General features: G+C 53.8%; 2 protein-coding genes across 3 annotated transcripts in view; one reads left to right on the top strand and one right to left on the bottom strand.

Annotated features, from left to right (window-relative positions):
- The first annotated feature begins 7,434 nt into the window (after nt 1-7,434).
- Nucleotides 7,435-19,751, top strand: part of GNLY (granulysin) — a 29,345-nt gene continuing 17,028 nt past the window's right edge. The window contains exons 1-3 of one of the 2 annotated variants that reach the window (XM_035001153.1): nt 7,435-7,520; nt 10,336-10,442; nt 11,334-11,477. The gene's annotated coding sequence lies outside the window, so the exon portion shown is untranslated. The remainder of the gene's footprint in view (nt 7,521-10,335; nt 10,443-11,333; nt 11,478-19,751) is intronic. The other variant, XM_035001154.1, reaches the window with a different exon arrangement.
- Nucleotides 7,617-14,669, bottom strand: SFTPB (surfactant protein B). The gene is made up of 10 exons (XM_035000545.1): nt 14,606-14,669; nt 14,135-14,262; nt 13,805-13,876; nt 13,325-13,450; nt 12,547-12,699; nt 12,214-12,303; nt 10,646-10,823; nt 10,321-10,472; nt 9,373-9,453; nt 7,617-8,881 (listed from the first exon to the last, which is right to left on the bottom strand). The coding sequence occupies exons 1-10, from the start codon at nt 14,667-14,669 to the stop codon at nt 8,819-8,821; spliced, it is 1,107 nt and encodes a 368-aa protein (XP_034856436.1). The 3' UTR covers nt 7,617-8,818.

Raw genomic sequence — 19,751 nt, 5'->3', positions numbered from 1 at the left:
ACCAGTGAGATCTATGGGCACGAACCCATTGCTGTACTTCCTTTGCTGTGAAAAGACTTCCTTTGTCAGATGCAATGCTGCGTGGGATGCCGTGGTGGTTGATAAGGTATTCCGAGGATCCATGCGTGGTGGTATTGCCAGAAACATTCCTGCTGTTGGCAAATTAGATATTCAGCAGAAGCACTACTCAGGTCAGGGGATGGGGAAGGCCAGGTTGTTGAGCCCACGCATAACCTCTATTGCTGCCGCCATGGCTCAGGAGCTCACTGAGCGAGCACTGGAGAAAAGAGGCTGCTGGCTGATATTCCACAGGTAATGTCACTTTGCAAACTGCATTATTAAGATCCTCCTCTGCAGCAGATGCCTTTTGGGGGCATTCGTATGCAAAACAAATATTTTCATAGTATATATATTATGTTACTATAGTAATATATGTAGTATATATATATAGTATATAGTATATATAGTGTAGTGTAATATATGTATGTGTGTATGTGTGTGTATATATATATATGGTATATTCAGGGTCTATCCTTACACCTCTTCCCCAGACTTCCTTTTCACCAGGTTTACAATCCTGGTCATTCTGAATCCCTGGCTATCCAGCCAGACCATCGGCAACTGCCCATGAGTTAGTCGAGATCTATACTTCTGGCCATCTCATACTCCAAATATAGTAAGCAACCCAATATACTGTTTGCAGAGGCTTTTCCTTCCCCACTGTCCTTCAGTGTCACCCTGAGTGGGGATGAAGAGCTACAGCTGTCCACTTGCGTTCTGTACCAGCGTTTTGTACGAATCTATCTATAAACCAGGCTTGAGTTTTGTCTTCCTTTGTCAACTGGGCGTAAGTAACGCCCCAGGAGGCAACGCAACAGGAGTTGGTGTCAAAGGAATGTGGGCCACCTGCTCGTGTAACTTACTTGTGCCTTTTGGATCTGCCTGAGGTTGGTTTAATATACCACCCATTTGATGATAGCTTGCAGCTATGCATGGCCAACATTATGGCTGGTTGAGTCAGACAACAGCAGGTTCATGAGCGGAGATTCAGTTTGCCTGGTCACCTGTTAGCCCGTGTTTAGATGCTCAGTCTGTTAGGGCCCAAAAGCTAGCCAGAAGCTATTTCTCAGAAGGAGAATAGGTATCTGCCGAAGATGAGGGCATAGACTTGTTCCAAAATCCTGAAATTCTGCACTGTGATTCTCCTGTTGGTTCTTGCCAGAGGCTCCATACAGCATTGCTACTTGCCAAGGACACATCAAAATAGCGGCCATCCTGGATCAGAAGGTGCAAGGAGTAGAGCAGTCTATCCTGCTGCTTAAACTTCTGTGGAAACTTTTCTTGTCCTGGCCTCCCTTTGAAACTAGTAGCTCTACAGCTGTCTCTAGGTGGGTTAAAGTAGCACCTCAAATATGATATATGTTGTCTCCAAAAGTCAGAAAGCCTATCATCCCTTGTGCCCTTTTTCTTGGGACCTGCCCAAGCAGGTGGGGCGGGAGGGAGGTGATCGGAGGTACAGCAGCTGGTCTTTCACAAAGGAGGGGATACTTCGACATACTCTAGACCACACGTGGACCCCCAGAGACTTCTAAGGTGGCAGGCCCCTGAATTGTTTTAGGGTTAAATCGCACCCTGTTGTTTGCTTTTATCTTACCAAGACATCTAAAGTACTTGTCACAGGGCGCCTGGGTGGCTCGGTTGATCGTCTGACTCTTGGTTTGGGCTTGGGTTGTGATCTCGGGGTTCTGGGATCGAGCCTCACATAGGGCTCCACACTCAGCAAGGAGTTTGCTTGTCCCTCTCCCTCCCACTCTGCTTCTCCCCTTGCTCACGGTTTCTCTTCTCTTCTTTCTCTTTCAAATAAATAAAATCTAAAAATAAATAAAGTACTTGTCACTTCCTGCTCATTGGATAGCATCATCATAGCATCATCAGTGTAGTGGACTAGTGTGATGTTTTGTGAGACGTCAAGACGATCAAGATGTCTGCATGGTATGGTAGAGCGGGAGAATTGACATTCCCCTGAGACAACACTGTGAAGGTGTCCTGCCAGGTAAAAGCTAACTATTTCTGGTGATCTTTATAAATTGGTACGGCGAAAAAGGAGCTAAAGCTGCATGCCAAGGACCATGGGCTGTGCTGTAAAGATGCTACATCTGGGACAACAGCTTCAGCTGGAGTCACCATCTGATTACGTTTATGATAGTCTGACATTATTCTCCAGCATCCGTGTGACTTGTGCACAGGCCCTCTGCCACTGTCATTCTAGTCTAAGCTGTTGCTAATTTCTTTTTACAGTGGTCTCCTCACAGGTCTCCGCCCCTTCCCGTGTCCCCTTCCCCCAGTTCATTCACACTTCGGCCAGACCAGTCCTTTAAAGCACACACCTAACCAAGTTGTTTCTCCTTCACACCCTGATCTCCCACTGAAGACACTTTGTTGGCTCTTAGATGGAAATCCTTAGCCTCTCAGCCTCACATCTTGGGAAGTTTCTCCCGGTCATCAATCCCAGGATCCCTGTCCTTCCTTCCATTTCTCAGATGGGCCACAAGATGCAGGCCTTTGTGCCATCTGCTTCTGCTGGGGATGCTCTCTCCCTTTTAACTTGCTCTGCCCTCGCCTCTCTGACCTCTCACACCTCCTCAGCACCATGTGTGTCTCTGAGTGAGAGCACGTAGCACACCTGAGTGTTCCTTTTTTTTTTCTTCCTGTGATTCTATGATTAATGTCTGTCTTCCCAACTGGACTCTTAAGTTCCAAAAGGACAGACAGGAACTGGGTTTTTTTTGTGCCCAGCCCTAGGAAAATGCTTGGCACTTAAGAGTCAGTTGCTGATGTTCATTGAGGAAATTACATAGTGCTAAGTCTGTGTTCTCTATCCTTTTGACAAAAATTTTGTCTATTTTTTTAAGATTTTATTTATTTGAGAGAGAGAGAGCACAAATGAGGGAAGGGGCAGGGGGAGAGGGAGAAGCAGACTCCCCGCTGAGCAGGGAGCCTGACGTGGGGCTCCATCCCAGGACCCTGAGATCATGACCTGAGCTGAAGGCAGACGCTTAATTGACTGATCCACCCATGCGCCCTGATTTTGTGTCTTTAAACCCACCCAAGATGTTGACAATAGACACTATTGCCTGAAAGGTTTAGAACCACTGCTCAGAGCTGACTGTCATGTCCTGTGTACAGAAGCTTAAGGGCCTTTGTGGGTGACATGTGGCTTGCTTCCACCCTGCTGTCTGAACTGGGGTCCGCATGTTTCAGTGGCTATGATCTCAGCTGATGCTTCTGCTTTTGGAGCCCTCAGGCTCTGGACGGTCTGACCTGCACATGAAAAAGAAGTGGCATTCATGTTTTCTTAGCCAGAAATCACAAAGGAAAAGACAGATATGGAAAACATAACCTAAAGGTAAAAGACATATGACAGGGTAAATTTTGCAACATACAGGACAGTAAGGAAACGAATATACCTAATATATTTTTACTGGTAAGAAGAAGAATACTCCCAGGGCGCCTGGGTGGCTCGGGTCATGATCCCAGGGCCCTGAGATGGAACCTGCGTGGTCGTGGTGGGGCTCCCTGCTCAGCAGGGAATCTGCTTCCCCCTCTCCCTCTGCCCCTGCCCCCCTGCTCTTGTGCAAGCTCTCTCTCTCAAACAAATAAATAAAACCTTAAAAAGAATATTCCTATGGAAAATTGGGCAAAAACTCCAATAGGCATTTCACAAAAGGTAAAATATAAATGGCCAATAAATATGTGAAAAAATGTTTACTTAGTAACTGAAGAAATGCAAAATAGAACAACCAGAGAGGTCGTTTTTATATTTTAGATTAGCAAAGATTTGAAAGATTGCTAATACCGAGAGTTGGTGAGAGTAGAGAAGAGGCACGTGTTTGTTATTGGGATAGAAGCTGGTACGGCTGGTACAGGGGGAGAGTGTGGAAATATAGCCTATAGTAAAAGTAAAGATGTGCAGCATAGTTTTTGTCCCCAAATTTCATGTCTTGGAATTGACTTTAAGGAAATAGACGGGTAAACAAAGATGTAAGTGCCAGGATTTTTATTTTTCACAATATTGTTAATAACGATAGTTGATATTATTGATAAAGGGAAGAGTTTGTATCCAGAAAAAAATACCATGCAGCAGTTACCAGTAATGACAGATGTCTATATTTATTGACCTGGAAAGATTATTTTTATTTTTTATTTTTTAAGATTTTATTTTTAAATAATCTCTACATCCAACCTGGGGCTCAAACTCATAACCCTGAGATCAAGAGTTGCATGCTCCACCAACTCAGCCAGCCAGGAATCCCTGGAAAGATTATTTTTATTTTTATTATTTATTATTTATTTATTTTAATTTTTAAAAAAAGATTTATTTATTCATTTCAGAGAGAGAGAGGGAGAGCTTGCCTGGGGGTGGGGAGCAGAGGGAGAGAGAGAGAGAGGAAATCTTAAGCAGACTCCCTGCTGAGCGCAGAAAGGCCAGGCTTGATCTCTGAACCCTGAGATCACCACCTAAGCTGATACCAAGAGCCAGCCAGTCAACCGACTGAGCCACCACGCGCCCCTGGAAAGATTATATTTTATTTTTATTTTTATTTTTTAAAGATTTTATTTATTTATTTGAGAGAGAGAAAGAGAGAGAGAGAGAGCACAAGATGGGGGAGGGTCAGAGGGAGAAGTAGACTCCCCGCTAAGCAGGGAGCCCGACGTGGGACTCGATCCTGGGACTCCAGGATCATGACCTGAGCCGAAGGCAGTAGCGTAACCAACTGAGCCACCCAGGCGCCTGGAAAGATTATTTTTAAATGAACAAAGCAGTTGTTCAATTTACAAAACATATATAGGATGTTTCCATTTTTGTAAATCTGTTATATATAGGGGCGCCTGGGTGGCTCAGTTAGTTAAGCAGCTGCCTTTGGCTCAGGTCACGATCCCAGGGTCCTGGAATCGGGCTCCTGCGTCGGGCTCCCTGCTGAGCAGGGAGCCTGCTTCTCTCTCTCCCTCTGCCCCTCTCTTTCTCAAATAAATAAAATCTAAAGAAAAAAAATCTGTTACATCTATTTTTGTGTATGTGCAGAGAAAAGTTTGGAATGATCTGTAATAAAATGTTACCATGATGTGTTGTGGATTTTAAATCTCACTCATTAATCAGGGGGACATGAAAGTAACTGTCTTTATTGTTTTATAATTGAATTCATTTGGGCTCTTAAGCCCCCAGAATATAATATTTCCATTCGAAAGTGATTGAGCCCCTTCTTTTTTTTATTTATTTAAAAAAAACAGTTTATTTATGAGAGAGAGAAAGAGGGAATCCCAAGCAGACCCCACACCCAGCACAGAGCTCCACGCAGGGCTCAATCTCATGACCCTGAGATCATGACCTAAGCTGAAATCAAGAGTCAGCCGCCTAACTGACTGAGCCACCCAGGCACCCAGCCCCTTCTTTTAATACTCAGCCCCTCTTGGGTTACTAACGACTGAACCCTACTTTCATTTTTTCTGGGAATGATTGACAAAGTGCCCTGTCGTGAGGAGAGGTATTGGGGACTGTGCTCTCCCTGGTCCTCTCGGTTCCCCTCTCCTTGTGCTGGGATGGGCTGTCAGATCTGACTTCGCTCCTCTCAAGGTGCATGAAATCTGTCAGTGCTTTGTCCCCAATCATAGGCTCTTTTGGGCCCCCCATTTTGTGCAGAGCTGATTCTGACGGCCTCTTGGGCCCTAGGGGTGTGCTTGCTCTTCTGCATCATGCAGGGGGCACCCTCTGAGGCTGTCCTCAGGCCTGTCTGCTAGGCCCGTCTTGAAGGCTGTGTTTTGCACTCTTTCTAATGTCATGTTGGAGGCAGCCTTCTCTAAGGGACTTGTGTTCTCATGCCCTGGAAAGTGAAGAACAAGCCCTCTCTGCTCTTTGGCCCTCACACCTCCTGGGGCTTCTCCTTTCCCACCCTGCTCTGGGGGTGCAGGTTGCTGGGCATGTCTCAGGGACTCTCCGAGTCTCAGCTGTAGCCGCTTCCTGCAATTCTCTCCTCCCAGTAGCTGGTCCACTCCTGCCCTCCTGTTGAGTGAAAGCTTCTCTTCCATCCTCACGAGCTCATCCCCATGCTTGCCTCACCTCCAGGCTCTGTCTCGTCATCTTCCCAGCCAAGCTTTTAAAAAATTTAAAACGCTCTTCTCTCGGGGATCTTGACCTTACAATCGAAATAATGGTTTCCAAGACAATAGTCTGCTATAGATTTACAAAAATTCACTTACAAGTTCAAATTCAGAGGCTAAGGATTTGTGTCCAACATCCTTACCCCCAAGAGCACGTTGTATAGAAAGCTTTTTCGTGGAGCTTGAATGGTGGAGATGTGGGGAAAATGGATTGGAAATGTCTGTAGCTCAGTGCCAAAGTATACATCCTGCTCTAATCCTTTCCTGGGATTGGTAGGATTGTGGGTGATTTCCACTCCTTTGTGACCTGCAGTTTCTGAATTTTCTATAATAAACATGTATTTCTTTCATAATAAGACATATAGTAACAAAAGTTCTTTTATAAATAAAGGGACACTTCCAGGCACTTAGGTCTTTAAAGATAAAGGTTTATTTAATTTTGTTGTTGTACATTTTGATTTTTTGGGTACCCTAACAACCTCATCTCATCCCCATGAGTGGGCTCTTTGGGAGAGGGGAGGGGGCGGGGCGGGAAGCAGTTACGGGGCAGGGGCAGCCCCGTGGACGCCTACTTCTCCCTCAAGGAGGAGAGTGATGTTGCTGCCCAGTCCAGCCGCATGAGGCTGCGGCTTTGGGGGCATTTTCAATGACTGTCTTTTTCCTTTTAGTATGAAGCAGTAGGCTTTATTGGTATTGTTACAGGCATTGGATTACATAGGAACTGATTTTTAGCACATGCCCCAACTGAGCTTTGAGGAGATAAATCATAGCAGAAATGGAATCACACTGGAATTTTAACCAAAACTTGGAGGAAGCTTGCCTTACAAAAAGATAAAAAGAAAACCCCTTTTTACATCTTAAAGTGATAGCTCTTAAGCCGGAGAACATCTCAAATATGAAAGTTTGTCCAATCACCTTCCCACCTTGCTTGAGCCCTGCTGCGTCCATTCTTGACAAGTCAGGGATTTCCTGATTTTTTTTTTAAAGTTTGACTTCATATATCTATCTTTTATGGTACTTGATGTTCCCATTTTTTTTTTTTTTTATTCCTCTGAATTTGAGTTTTGTGAAAGTATTGGCAAAACCACTGTAAAAGCCAATATCTTGCACATGGAGATGAAAGTGAGGCAGGCTGTCCTCTTGGAGCCAGGGAAGGAGTGTGTGGCTGACGAGTTCCCCAGGACCCAGCCCGGGGGTGTTGTGGGAGCTGGGCTGGCTCCAGTGGGGTGTGTGAAGTCTGGCCGGAAGTCCCCGGGCCGGAAGCCGCCTCTTACAGATCTCCAGCAGATGGTGCCCTGGCTGCTCCTTACACCCGCAGAGGAAGAAAGTGGCTCTGCTTTGGGCTGTGGTTAGAGACAGGAGAGGTAAGACTGACAGCAGGACTGAGGTCACAAGCTGCGGGCTCATGGTCCATCAGCTTAAAGGAGATGGGGAAGGTGACTGTGGGAGTGAAGGCTTCCCAATGTGGGCAGAGGGCAGGGAGCCTGAGGAGGAGAAACCACCTCTTTCGATCCCCCTTTGCTGCTGAGGAGAATGAGAGCTAGAGAGGGGGCAATGTATCTTGGCTGGAGAACCCAGGGGCAGTTGACGGCAGAGTCAGGACCAGAGCCCAGGTCCCCTGGGCCAATCCATTGCTTTTCCTGTTCCAACAGGGATGGAAGGCGTGGCTCTTTCTGGTGCCGGAAGCCTTAGGAGCTGGGGAAAGGAGGCTGCCCTGGTCTCCTGGGCAGCTTCCCGGCCCCTAGGTTCCCCCAGCTGTCATCAGGGTGGAGGGAAAACATGAATTTGGTCCCTGTGGGATAGGTCTGAGTTGGGGGACACTTCCTCCTCACTGCCTCCCACAGGGGCTTATAATTCTAGAGAGATTCGGAAGCAGGCCTGGGCTGCCCCACTCAGATGCAAGAGTCGGACCCTGGGGCCTGAGTGCCAGGAGGGCATGGGGTTCATCGTTTTCTTCACAGCTGTAGACCTTGCCCCTAAAGCGCACTCTGGCCATAGGCACCCACTACATTTTTTTTAAAAAATGAGTGAACACACCTAACACATGGGGTGTTAGGGTCTGGCTCCGGGCAGAATGGTGAAGTGGGCCAAGTTTGCTCTCAGGGACACTTCTAGCCCACAGTTGCTATGTCTGCATAGCATCTGACTTACCCCTCCATCCTAAGGTGCTACCTCTGACTTAGACAATGACAGTCAGGAAGAGAGAAATGTGTCTCAGGAAGGAGGAGTCAGATGATGGTAGAGTTCCTGGCTTCTAAGGGGACAACATCTTTGTGCAGCACAGCGTGATTTCCCCTGAACTTCAGGAAAGGTTGGCCTTGGTACGTCAAATACTGAAGATCAGTGAGTGCAGAGGGTGAGCTGCAGCTCCCCCTGAGGCCTGGGACAAGGTGAGGGAGGTGGGAGCTGGGCCTAGCCCCAGGGGTGGCGGGATTCTGAGGAGAGGGAGTGAGAGAGGCCATTCTTGAGATGATGCTGTGAGGGGCCCTCAGGAGCCTTGAGCTGTGGCCTATGAAGGGGAGGATGGGGCAACCAGCAGCAGTGACTACCTCTTCCTGCTTGGGGAACACAGGGCCCCTGTCCCGATGGGTACACGACCTATCTACCTCTTCTTCCCCTCAACTGGGAGCCCAGACTCACCTGGCATGGCTCTGAGTTCTCGTCAGAACTGAGGAATGTGCATACACTGGAGAGGACTGAACGTGGTCTTACACGCGCCCAGGGCCTGCCATAGGGACAGAGTTAGGGCCAGAGGCCTTGGATCCTGTTCCCCCTTCCCAGCTCTGAGGGGGATGGGAAGCTCCTACTGGAAGGGGCAGCTTTCACTTTGCCTGCCATCTGGTGGGTGTTCTTGGTGTGACCTTGTAGACTGCCTGAGCCACGGGCCTTCTAGGTTTGGAGCCTGAGGAGGTGGGATGCTTGCCCCAGAACACCCACTTGGCAGCTCCTGCCGAGCACACGCTGCTCAGCGAACACCCGCCATTCCCTAATGTGCATCAGACCACACTCCTTATAGCTGCCCCCTCCTTTCCTATGTCTCCTTGTCCATTCTTTTGTGGCTTTTCCTTGACCCATGTTAAAATAGCATCCTGGGCCTGCACTCCTGGGGTTGCCCTGGCCCCAGAGGAGCGGGGCCTCTGCCAATCATGGACCGGAGAGGGTGGGGGCTCTGGGAGCTGAGGAAAGTCCTGGCACCAGCCGGGAGGGTGAGAGTACCTGGCAGGTGGCGTGGGCATCCCGGCCCCCGGCCATGAGGGTGTGCAGCTGGGGTGTGTGCCTCTCCACAAACTGCTCGCACTGAGGAAGGAGAAAGAAACAGGTGTGTGTTGGGGGGGGGGACTGGGCCCGTTGCAGGACTCTCCCCTTATCTGCGTCACTCCAGCGCTCCTTCCTGACCCGGTGGAGCTCCAGCCATCGCCCCCAGTGAGCAGCTCCGGCTGTGAACAGGCTGGTGTAGGCTGAAATGGAGGGTTTCTGTTGGGAAAGCCAGGGACACTGGAGATGGAGGGGCTCGCAGCTCACGCGTGGGGCCTGCATCATAGCCACCACTTCCCATCCCCCCAAATTTCAGGTCTAGAAATCTTCAAGCTCCTCTGGGCTTGGCAACCTGATGTGGTGGGCAGTGGGGAGCCCTGCACATCCTGGAGCAGGGGAGTGCCATGCAGAACGCTGCCTCCCTGGCAGATCATCAGTAGGCTTGCCTCAGGACTTGACTTTGTGAAGGGAATTCACTGTAGGGACTCTGAGTCCTGGGACAATAGAGCCTTTAAGCCCAGCCCTCTCTGAGGGTGGGTGTGTCCCCGGTGAGTCACACTGAGAGAGGGATGGGGCGAGGACAGGACGGGGACCCTGCAGAGAAGGCCAGGCCCTCTCCTGCTCCCGTGGGCATGGCATGATAACTGGGCCTTAGTCTTTGTCCGTGAGGGAGGCCTGCAGGTCCTCTGGGGCCCATGCCCTTTGTCCAAAGGCAACCCCTGACCTTGGCAGGTTTTGCCCTGTGTTATTTTTTCCACGGTTTTTGGGCCCACGTCCTGCCTGTTTGAGCTCCTTGAGGGCAGGGGTCGGACCACTCTGTGTGTCTCTGACGGGGAAGCCTTTCCCGGGCTCCCCCCTCCACTGGGGGCAGGCCCAGGGCCCCAAGTCCCCCGCGTGCCCATCCCTTACCTTTTGCCTGTCCAGCCAGGAGCTGAGGCAGACCTGGGGTATTGCCTGCGGCATGGCCTGCTCGCTGCTGTTCCCGGCCTGCGTGGTCACGACCATGCAGACGTGGCACTCGGACTCTTGAGGTAACCATTCTGCGGGCAGGGACTCCAGAGCTGTGAGGATTGGGAGAGAGAACCGTCAAGCCTGCCCTGCAGAGGTGCTCAGTTCTAGTCCGGACTGGCGCAGTGCAGGGGGCACCGGGGGTGGGGGGGGCGGGGCAGGGCCAGGGGAGGGGGCAGGGAAGAGGAGGGTGGGCACTGGGGAGGGATGGGGGCCGCAGGCTCACCGGGGCCAGCGCCGTTGGAGCACCGGAGGACCAGGCCGCACACCATCTGGGGCAGCACGCGGCCCAGCAGCGCGTCCAGCAGCAGGACGGTGTAACGCTCGGCCAGACACTGGCAGATGCCACCCACCACCAGGGGTACGACATGGCACACCTGGCCCACAGCCATGGCCAGCACACCCTGGGGCGGGGGCAGAGACAGGGCACGATGGGACCTGCCCCGGCAAGGTCTACGCTGTGCCCGGCACCTGCGGGCAACTCGTAGTTTGACCCTGCGCCTTTCTGGGAGGGGGAATGAGTATGCTCTTTACAGATAAGGATGCTGGGCATCCGAGAGTCCGAGGGGCCCCGCCAGAGTCACTAAGTGAGTGCAGGGGCCAGGCCGCCATCCCAGCTCGGTGTCCACAGGCTCTGGGGCTGTGGGAAGGAGCGTGGCCAGCCCAGATGGGTGGCCGTCCGCCGGGCCCACGGTGATCGGACCTGGGGCTTCCCCCTGCACACGCGGGGCTTGCTACATCTCCCTGCAGTGGCGGCAGCTTTCATCTGTGGCTCCTGGAACACCTGGGGGAAGCGAGGAGGTTCCCCAGCCCACCCCGATTCCAAACTCCACCTCCTAGCTGAAGGGCAAGGAGAGAGGCAGAGGTGACAAGCACTCTGGCTCATTCCCTCCTTTCTTCATTCATTCAACCAGCACGTGTCAAGAACCTGCACGGCGCCGGCTGGCCTTGGGTCTACCGCGGCTGGCGGCTGCCCCGTCCCCCATTGCTGGGAAGGTGGAGGTGGGCGCACGACACAGTGAATTGTATGTCTCTGGGGTGCGCTACCTTCCAAACGGGTACGTTTCACCAAATGCTTGTGCATGTCACCTGCTTGTGTCAGAACCTCCCACACTCGCCTAACCTCCCTACTTCGCTGACAGAGGAACGGTCGTTGCTCTGCCCAAGGCCAGCCCATCGACTCGTGCCCTGGACCCCCGCTCCCACCCCAAGTACATTACCCGCATTGTCCTCTCTCCCCACCTCACTGCTTCTCCCATCTGCTGGCCAGTCCCATAGGCACACAAACGTGCCAAGATGGCCTTTGTCGCTAAAAGCCGCACTCGTCCGGGCACCTGGGGGGCTCAGTCGGTTGAGTGTCCAACTCTTGATTTTGGCTCAGGTCTTGATTTCAGGGTGGTGAGATGGAAGTCCCGCGTTGGGCGCCCCGCTGAGCATGGAGCCTGCTTAAGATTCTCTCCCTCGCCCTCCCCCCACCCCCACAACCCCCCCTTCCCTTGTGTGCACTTTCTAAACAAACAAGCAAACTGGGATTCTTCGCCATCCAATGATGAGCTGCTGGTGGACAAGACCGAGGTCTTGTTCATTTTTATTCTTTGACGCCTGGCACAATGCCTGGCATGTAATAGCGGGGGCTTTACAATTGTTGAATGAACTCTAGGCCTGGCGCCCACGGGGCCTGAGCCTGAGCTCCGGGGTCCCGTGTGTGGCCCCTGACAGGGGTATGAGGAAGGGGAGGGGAGGGTGGAGCTGTGGAGGGCCCTGCTGAGCTCCTCATATTCCTGGATGTCTCACCTTGGGAATCATAACTTGGATCCGCTTGATCAGAGTCCTACAGAGCCAGCAGTAGGGGAGGGGGATGGGCAGCCGAGGCTCAGAGAGATCCTGGGGGAGAGAATCACCCCCAGGTGAGGCTGGGCTGGGCCCTGGGAGAAGGCGTCCTCCAGGCCCTACCTCCCCTGCCTTCTCTTCCCCTTTTCCCTGCCTTAGGCCCTGCTTAGAGCTTCTTGTCCCCTTGCTGGCTCTGCTCTCTCCAGGGCAAGTGCTTATGGGCCTTGGCTGTGGCGTCGTTGTCTGGAATCCCACCTATCTGTATGAGGGGCCAGCAGTGCAAGGGCCCTCTGTCACCTGGGTGTGAGGCCCAGCCCTCACCTGGAGGGTTCCTGGCAGCCCGGGGAGGATCAGCTTCTCCGGCAGCAGGTCTGACAGCCCCGACTCCTGCCCTGGCCCTGGACGCCCAGGTTTGCACAGGCCCAGGTGCTTGCAGATGACCTTCGGGTTCTAGGGCGCAATGCAGGGTGAGGGAGTGGTCAGGGTGTGGGAGGGGACCCACTCCTGCCCAGCCTGGCTCAAGGGCTTGCACTAAGACCTCTGGCTTTGGGCCTGGAATGAGGGGCAGCAGGCTGGACGGGGGCTGTGGCTTAGGGTTCTGTGGTGAGGGTGGGGGGAGCCAAAAGGCAGAGGTGGGGCTGTGTGGGGTCTTCGGGCAGGTGTCTGGGGATGTGTGTGAATGAGCACAAGCATGTGTGTTTGTGAGAATGGATAAGTGCAAGCATGGGTGTGAGAGTGTGTTTGTATGTGTGAGTATGTGATGGTGAGGGTTCTGCATGAGACTGAGTGTGTGGTATGAGTGTATGAGTGAGTGTATGTGAGTGTGAAGGGTGTGAGGGTGTGTAGTGGGGGTTTTGTAAACCCATTGTGTGGACCCACTCAGTACAGCTGAGCAGGTAGGGCTGTGATCTGGGCCATGTGGCTGTGGGCCACTGTGTCTCCTGGACTGGTCACGGGTAGGGTGTGTGTGTATGTGTGTGGGGCTGGGGCGTAGTGTGCGTGGGTAACTCTGCATGTGGCTGGACATGGGGGCTGTCAGGGAGGCAGGCTGGAGGCAAGGTTGCCGGGCCCTCACGATCTGGCTCTGGAAGTAGTTGACGACCACTGGGAAGTAGGTGTCAAGCAGGTGATGGCACTGGGGCACGAGAAGCTTGAAGGGCAGAACATCACAGTCTTGCTCCAGGAACTTCTGCATCGTGTCCTGGGAGGCAGGGAGGAGACAGTCAGGCTGGTCTCTTTGAGGTCTGTGCCTGCCCGAGTCCCTGGAGGCAGGACCGCCACCAGGCAGGCTGGCCACCCTCTCCCAGGGCACCAGAGTTGAGAGAGTGCCAAGGGGTTAAGTAGTTGGCTACAGGGAGGATCCTCCCCCTTAGAGATACCATCTCTGGCTCACTCCCAAGACCCTCTCCTGGCCAGGAGGTTCCTGGAGTCCCCAGGCAAACCCATGTCTCACTCTCGGCCTGGAGATGGCCTCTTTAGGGGGCTAACCTCTGTGCCCTGTTCTGTCCCCCATCTCTTGGCCCCCAAGCTTCATCCAGGATCTGGGCCTCATTACCTGGAAAATGGCCTCCTTGATTATCTTGGTGAGACTGCGGACGATGTCCTCACATTCCTGGCACAGGTCATCCTGGGGAGGGGGCCCCAAGGTGGGGCATTTGAGTGGGGGGGGGCCATGCTCCCAGCTCAGGTGTGTGAGGCTGACAGAGCGCTCCAAGGCGCAGGCGACTACCCCCCATCCCAACCCATCCATGTCATCTTATCCCATCCTATCCCAACCTATCCCATCCCCTAGCGGGGGCTTGAATCCCCTCAGGCCCATGCAGAGGCCACCCAGCACGCTCTATGCCAGACCTCCAGTCCCGGTGCATCCACGGGAGGTACTCACAGCTTTTGCGTGGCCCCAGACTTCCTGTAGGCAGTGCCCCAGGGCTCTGCACTGCAGTGCTTGCTCCAGGCTTTGGCACCAGAACTCGGGGCCCCAGGCACAAGCCAGGGACGAGGCGGTCCAGTCAGCTGCAGTTTGGGGCCAGAGCAACCTTGGGATTTAGGCCACACCTGGCACTCTGACTTCACCCAACCTCCAAACCTAATTTTACCAGGAGCGCTTGGCCCTTAAATGTGCTGGAGTCAGATGGAGCAGGGTCCCACCTGCTCTATGCACCCCACCCCCACCCCAGGGTGTGTAACCTTGGACAAGCGCGGGAGCCGCTCAGAGCCTCAGCTTCCTCAGCTCCTACGGACTAGGGGTAACGCCTGGCTCAGGGCCGGAGGTCAGTGCGCCTGGAGGCGGACGGGAAGCCTCCTCCACACCTGGCCCCGGGAGAGAGGGAGCTGAGGAGAGGCTGGGGAGGCTCACCTGCGCCTGTGCCGCACAGCGTGGACAGCAACAGTAGCCACAGCAGCTGCTGGGACTTGGCCATGGCACCTCCACAGCCTGGATCCCCTGCTGGGCCGGGGGCCCTTATACCTGGCCGGGGGCGGGGGGTGCCGGGCTCTGTGGGGGCAGCAGGGACCTCAGTGTTTGCCTTTGTCCTGGAGAGCCCTCCAGGTGCTTTGATCCCTGCCTCTTCTGAGCAGTGACACTCTACCAGCTTCCCCCCCACCCCCCCACCCCATTTCCTGCCTGATGCCTGGTTCCTGCTCCCTCTCTCCTCCTGCCCTAAGTCCCATGGGCCTGGACTCCTAGGACCCTGCAAGCAGGGGGCTTTTGAGTGTCCACATCTGTCCCATCTCTCTGGGCTATGGGCGGGGGGGAAACAGAGGTAGGGCAGGGCAGCCAGAATGAGCCCTATTACTTCCCAGCCCCTCAGGCGTCCTTTATTCTTGAGCAATACTCTCAAGAGCTTCCTGCCTGGCTCTCTCTCATTCTCTCTCTTTTTTTTTTTTTTTAAGATTTTTTATTTATTTTAGAGAGAGAGAGAGGGAGCAGGGGGAGGGGCAGAGGGGAAGGGAGAGTGAAACCCAAGCAGACTCTGCACTGAGCATGGAGCCCAATGCAGGGCTTGATCTCATGACCCTGAGACCTCACGACCTCAGCCAAAACCAAGAGTTGGTCACTTAACTGACTGCGCCACCCAGGCGCCCCTCTGCCTAGCTCTTGACCCAGGGCAAGCCCTGGAGGGGCAAACCTGGGACCCTCCAAGGCCACCTACCTCCCACCCTCTCCTAATCCTTCCCTAGAAAACTCCTCTGGTTCTGTGCACACAGGATTGTCATTCCTCAGAAGAGCATTTACATGAAACCAACAAACAAAACCGCCAAGTGCCCCAGGAGTGTGAGACAAGGATGTAGGGACAAGATTTCCAGAGTGGCTCCTGAGCAGCCCACTTGTCCCCTGGGGGCCCCTCCTGGGCTGGGGCGGGCCACCGCTGGAGGTCCAGGAGGAAGGAAGTGTCCTTGGCAGGGGTAGGCTCCAGGGTCAGGCCCCACTGGCAGGGCACGCCTGGGGACAAGCTCGCCACCTGCCCAGGGGAGGACACTTCTGTGAGTGCAAGGAGTAGAGCCTTAGCTCCTTGTCACCAGCTGGTGATGAGTGCATTGGTGACGGAGGCGCCCTCTGCTGCGGAGGCTCCTGGGCTCTGAGCTCCAGGAGGCGCCCCGATCCTCATGGCGTTGGGGGGCTGGAGTTAGTGCCACTGCACATGGGATGGTCAAGTGACACGCTGGAGGTCACCCAGCGATCCGTGCAGTTTGTTGGCTCAAGCCCTTGTGAGTAAGAGAATGTGCGACCACAGATCGGGAGCAGGGTGACCTGGCACGAGCCAGGAAGGTGGGACTGGAATGTGCTAGTGGGTCACTAAGTGGGGAACAGCCGAGCTGGACGCAGCCGGTTTGGGTGCAGTCAGGACTGACCAAGCAGCAGTGCAGGATTTGGGGACGGCTGTCTCCAGGGTGCGCTGGTCAGCGCAGTGTCACAGAGGTAACACGGAGCCCTCGAGGCCAGTGGCTTCCCAGGACACATGCTTGTTTCTCACTCCCATCCCAGGACAGAGCAGGTTGTCTTGGGTGAGGGGGAGGATCTGGTTCACAAGGTCGTTCAGGGGCCCGGCTCCTCTGTCTGCCTGGCCGCCATCCCCCAGGGCTGGGAGTCCTCCCCGGGATCCTCTGCCTCTGGCCAGCAGGGCACAGAGAGGAAGCCCGGAAGACATGAGGGAGGTTCGAGGCCGGGCTGAGGAGGGCTGTCCATCATCTGTGCCCTCAGCTCATGTCCAGAACTCAGGCACAGGTTCCTGCTGAACCACACGGCAGGCTGGCAGATGCAATGTGCCTGAGCGCCCAGGGCAGGGGGAATAGAGTCGGACACACAGCTTTGTCTCACATCCAGCCCAGTGAACACAGAACTGAGTGGTTCGTGAGGTTTCCTGGATAGCAGGTCTGTGGCTTCTCCCCACTGCTGCGAATTGTCATCCATGAGCATAAGATAAAAGATACACAGAAAGCCAGCCATTGCAGAGAGCCCCGGCCCTGGAGGGGAAGGAGGTGCCCTGATCATGGTCCCTGGGATGGGTCTCCGGTTCCCCTTGCCCCAACACCACTGTCGGCACAGTTTCTGATCAAAGTTTGGCTTTTCATAGGGCGTGGATGTAGGGAGAGCCTATACAGATCTGTCCCCTGCCTCCTGGCCCATCTATTTCTCACTGTCAATGAAAAGAAAATCATTCTGGGAAAAACAAATATACAAACAAACAAACCCAAACACTATTAGCCATCCCAGGGTCTGGGAGCTCATGAACTATAGTTTGTTGATAAGGATGGCTCCCCCCGGGGTGTGGACAGTTGTCATTTCTGCGGGCCAGTCTCTGGTGATCACACTGTTGCCACTCAGGCTTCCTGTGTAGCACTGTGTCCACAGCTGGCCTCGGTCCCCACTGCGCCTGCCCGCAGCAAGAAAGTGGCTTCGTGGGGCACCCGGGCAGCTCAGTCAGTTAAACATCTGACTTCAGCTCAGATCAGGGTCTTGGGGTCCTGGGATGGAGCCCTGAGTCAAGTTCCCCACTGAGCAAGGAGTCTTCTTCTCCCTCTCACTCTCTCTCTTCCCCTCCCCCCAGTTGCTCTCTCTCTCTCAAATAAATAAATGAAATCTTAAAAAAGAGAGAGAGAAAAAGACGTTAACAAGGAGAGGAAGGAAGGAAGAAAGAGAGAGAGAGAAAGAAGGAAGGAAGGAAGGAAGGAAGAAAGAAAGAAAGGTGGCCTCACCACACTCCTGGAATTGGAAGGCCCGTGGACCGCCTCCCTCTACCCCCTCACACCCCCAGAGCCAGCTGCACCAGGGCTAGACACCTGCCCCAAAGAGGTTCAATCCACAGGGTTGGAGGAGCCAACTGGACTTTGAATTGGGAGATCAGAGCTGGGTCACTGGTGGTGGAACAGTGGAGAAGCGAAGAGTAAACACTCCAGTCAAATTGATGGTGCATACAGAGGGTCCTGGGCTACTGAAGGTCCAGTGGCCTGGAGCAAACCCTTCACACCCTCTAGGATGGCTGTTATTATTATTTTTTAAAGATTTTATTTATTTATTAGAGAGAGAGAGAGCACAAGCAGGGGGGAGCGGCAGGCAGAGGGTGAGGGAGAAGCAGGCTTCCCGCTGAGCAGGGAGCCGGATGCGGGACTCAATCCCAGGACCCTGGAGTCATGACCTGAGCCGAAGGCAGACGCTTAACCGACTGAGCCACACAGACGCCCCTACGATGGCTCTTATTAAAAAGCAGGCCATGCCAAATGTCGGTGGGGATGTGGAGAAGGGGAACCCCAGCGCATTCCTGGTGGGAATGTGAAAAGACACGGTTGCTGGGTGAGCAGCCTGGGCAAACCCGTTCTTCCACAAGTCGTCAGTGCCACTGCATGATATACTTACAAATGGTAAGGATGGTCGATTTTGTTTGTGTATATTTTACAGCAATTTTGAAACATTGAGGGCAGGAAGAAGACAGACAGACAGAGGGAGAAGGAAGCCAGCTGGGGTGGAGCCAAGTTTGTTTTGTTTTTCTTTTTTTTCCTTTGTAAATGAATTCACTTTTTACGGCAGTATAGTCGGCAGACTTGTTTCTCTGACTGTGGAAAAGGCCAGAAGTTTGGGTGGAGAGAACTGGGGGCTGAGACAGGGGGTCAGGGAGTGCCGTCACAGGTTATATGTGGAAATCTCTGGGGTCTCCTTGGAGAGGTGCAGGTGAGGAGCCCACCGACTTCCTTGTCACTCCTCTGTGGCTCTGGGCTGCGTCTCTGTGACTTGCCCCTGGGGCTCCTCCCCAAGGGCCTAAGACTGCCCTCCCTGGCCATCCCCATGCCCATGGCCATCCCCGCTCTGGGATTGGGGGTAAAACCCAGGGAATGCCTGGCAAATGCCAGCTTGGGAGGCCTGATGGGAGCCCGTCCTAGCACTGCTCCTTTCTTCCGCCTCCAGTTCTTTCAAAAGAAGGAATTTCCCCTGGGAGGGGGGCAGGGTGGGGAAGCTTGGCCTTTATACCAGGGCTCTCACGGATGCATTCACCTGGCCCAAGACTGGTTAATGGTCTGGGAGTTAGGAGCACAGGGGTCACTGCCCTCGTGGACTTCAAGTGTCTTGGGAGCCACAGACCGGTGAGCAGAGCAGGGGCACCGCCCAGGCCCTGGGAGAGGGGAGGCTCTGGGGGGCACGGGACAGCGAGGTAGAGATTTCAGGAAGCCTAGGAGTGGGGCTGGTCAGATGGGGGGTGGGATAGGGAAGTGCTCCAGGCAGAGGGAGTGGCTCCTGCAGAGGCCTGGGAGGGGGCGCACTGGGGTTATTTTGTTCCTGTTGGATGGAGGAGACAACTGAGGCCCCCTTCCCAAGAGTGAGCTCAGAATGGTGGGGCTCAGTGTGGGGTAACGACCGGCCTTTTAGCCTCCAGCCCCTGAGGGAATACATTTCTTGTTTGAAGCTGCTCCTTTTGGGACTCTGTAAGGGGGCTCTCACAAAGCACTCCTGTTGCCCACCATACTCAACCCGCCCCATTTCTCCCTCTCCGACACCAGCGGCTATGCCCATACTTGGCCAATCTGAATTCAGAGCTGCCAGGTACATGGAGGCCTGGTGCTGGTCCACGTTGCTGTGCGTGGTTTTGTTTTCTGTGACGCAAGGGTCTGATAGTGAGTGGTAGGGGCCTGTGGGAAGAACACGGTTTCTGGGTGTTAGGAGAGCTGAGTCTATGCCCCAGCCCTGTGGATGCTCCATGAGTCAGCCAAGCCAGTCCCCTTGGCCAGTAAGGACTTTGGAGTAAACACCGTGTGTTCAGGTTCTGGTCCAGCAGAAATCTGCTGGGGGCTTCGGGGGTGGGTGTATTTCTGGCAACGCGTCCTCCTGGTTCAGAGACCAGTGGGGACAAATGCCTCTATCTCCTGGGGGCAAAGTCTTCAAGATTTTTGGACATTCCCATGCAAAGATGTGATGCTGGAGCAATAGTGGCCATTCTGTCCCAGCAGGTAGAAACACAAGAAGCACAGAGAAGCAGTTCGGAGCCCTGACCTGGCTGAGCTGCCAGTTTACT

This window comes from Mirounga leonina, unplaced genomic scaffold, assembly GCF_011800145.1.
Source record: "Mirounga leonina isolate KUSES-001 unplaced genomic scaffold, KU_Mleo_1.0 Mir_125, whole genome shotgun sequence".
Lineage (NCBI taxonomy): Eukaryota > Metazoa > Chordata > Mammalia > Carnivora > Phocidae > Mirounga > Mirounga leonina.
This window is presented reverse-complemented; position numbering and strand designations above follow the sequence as displayed.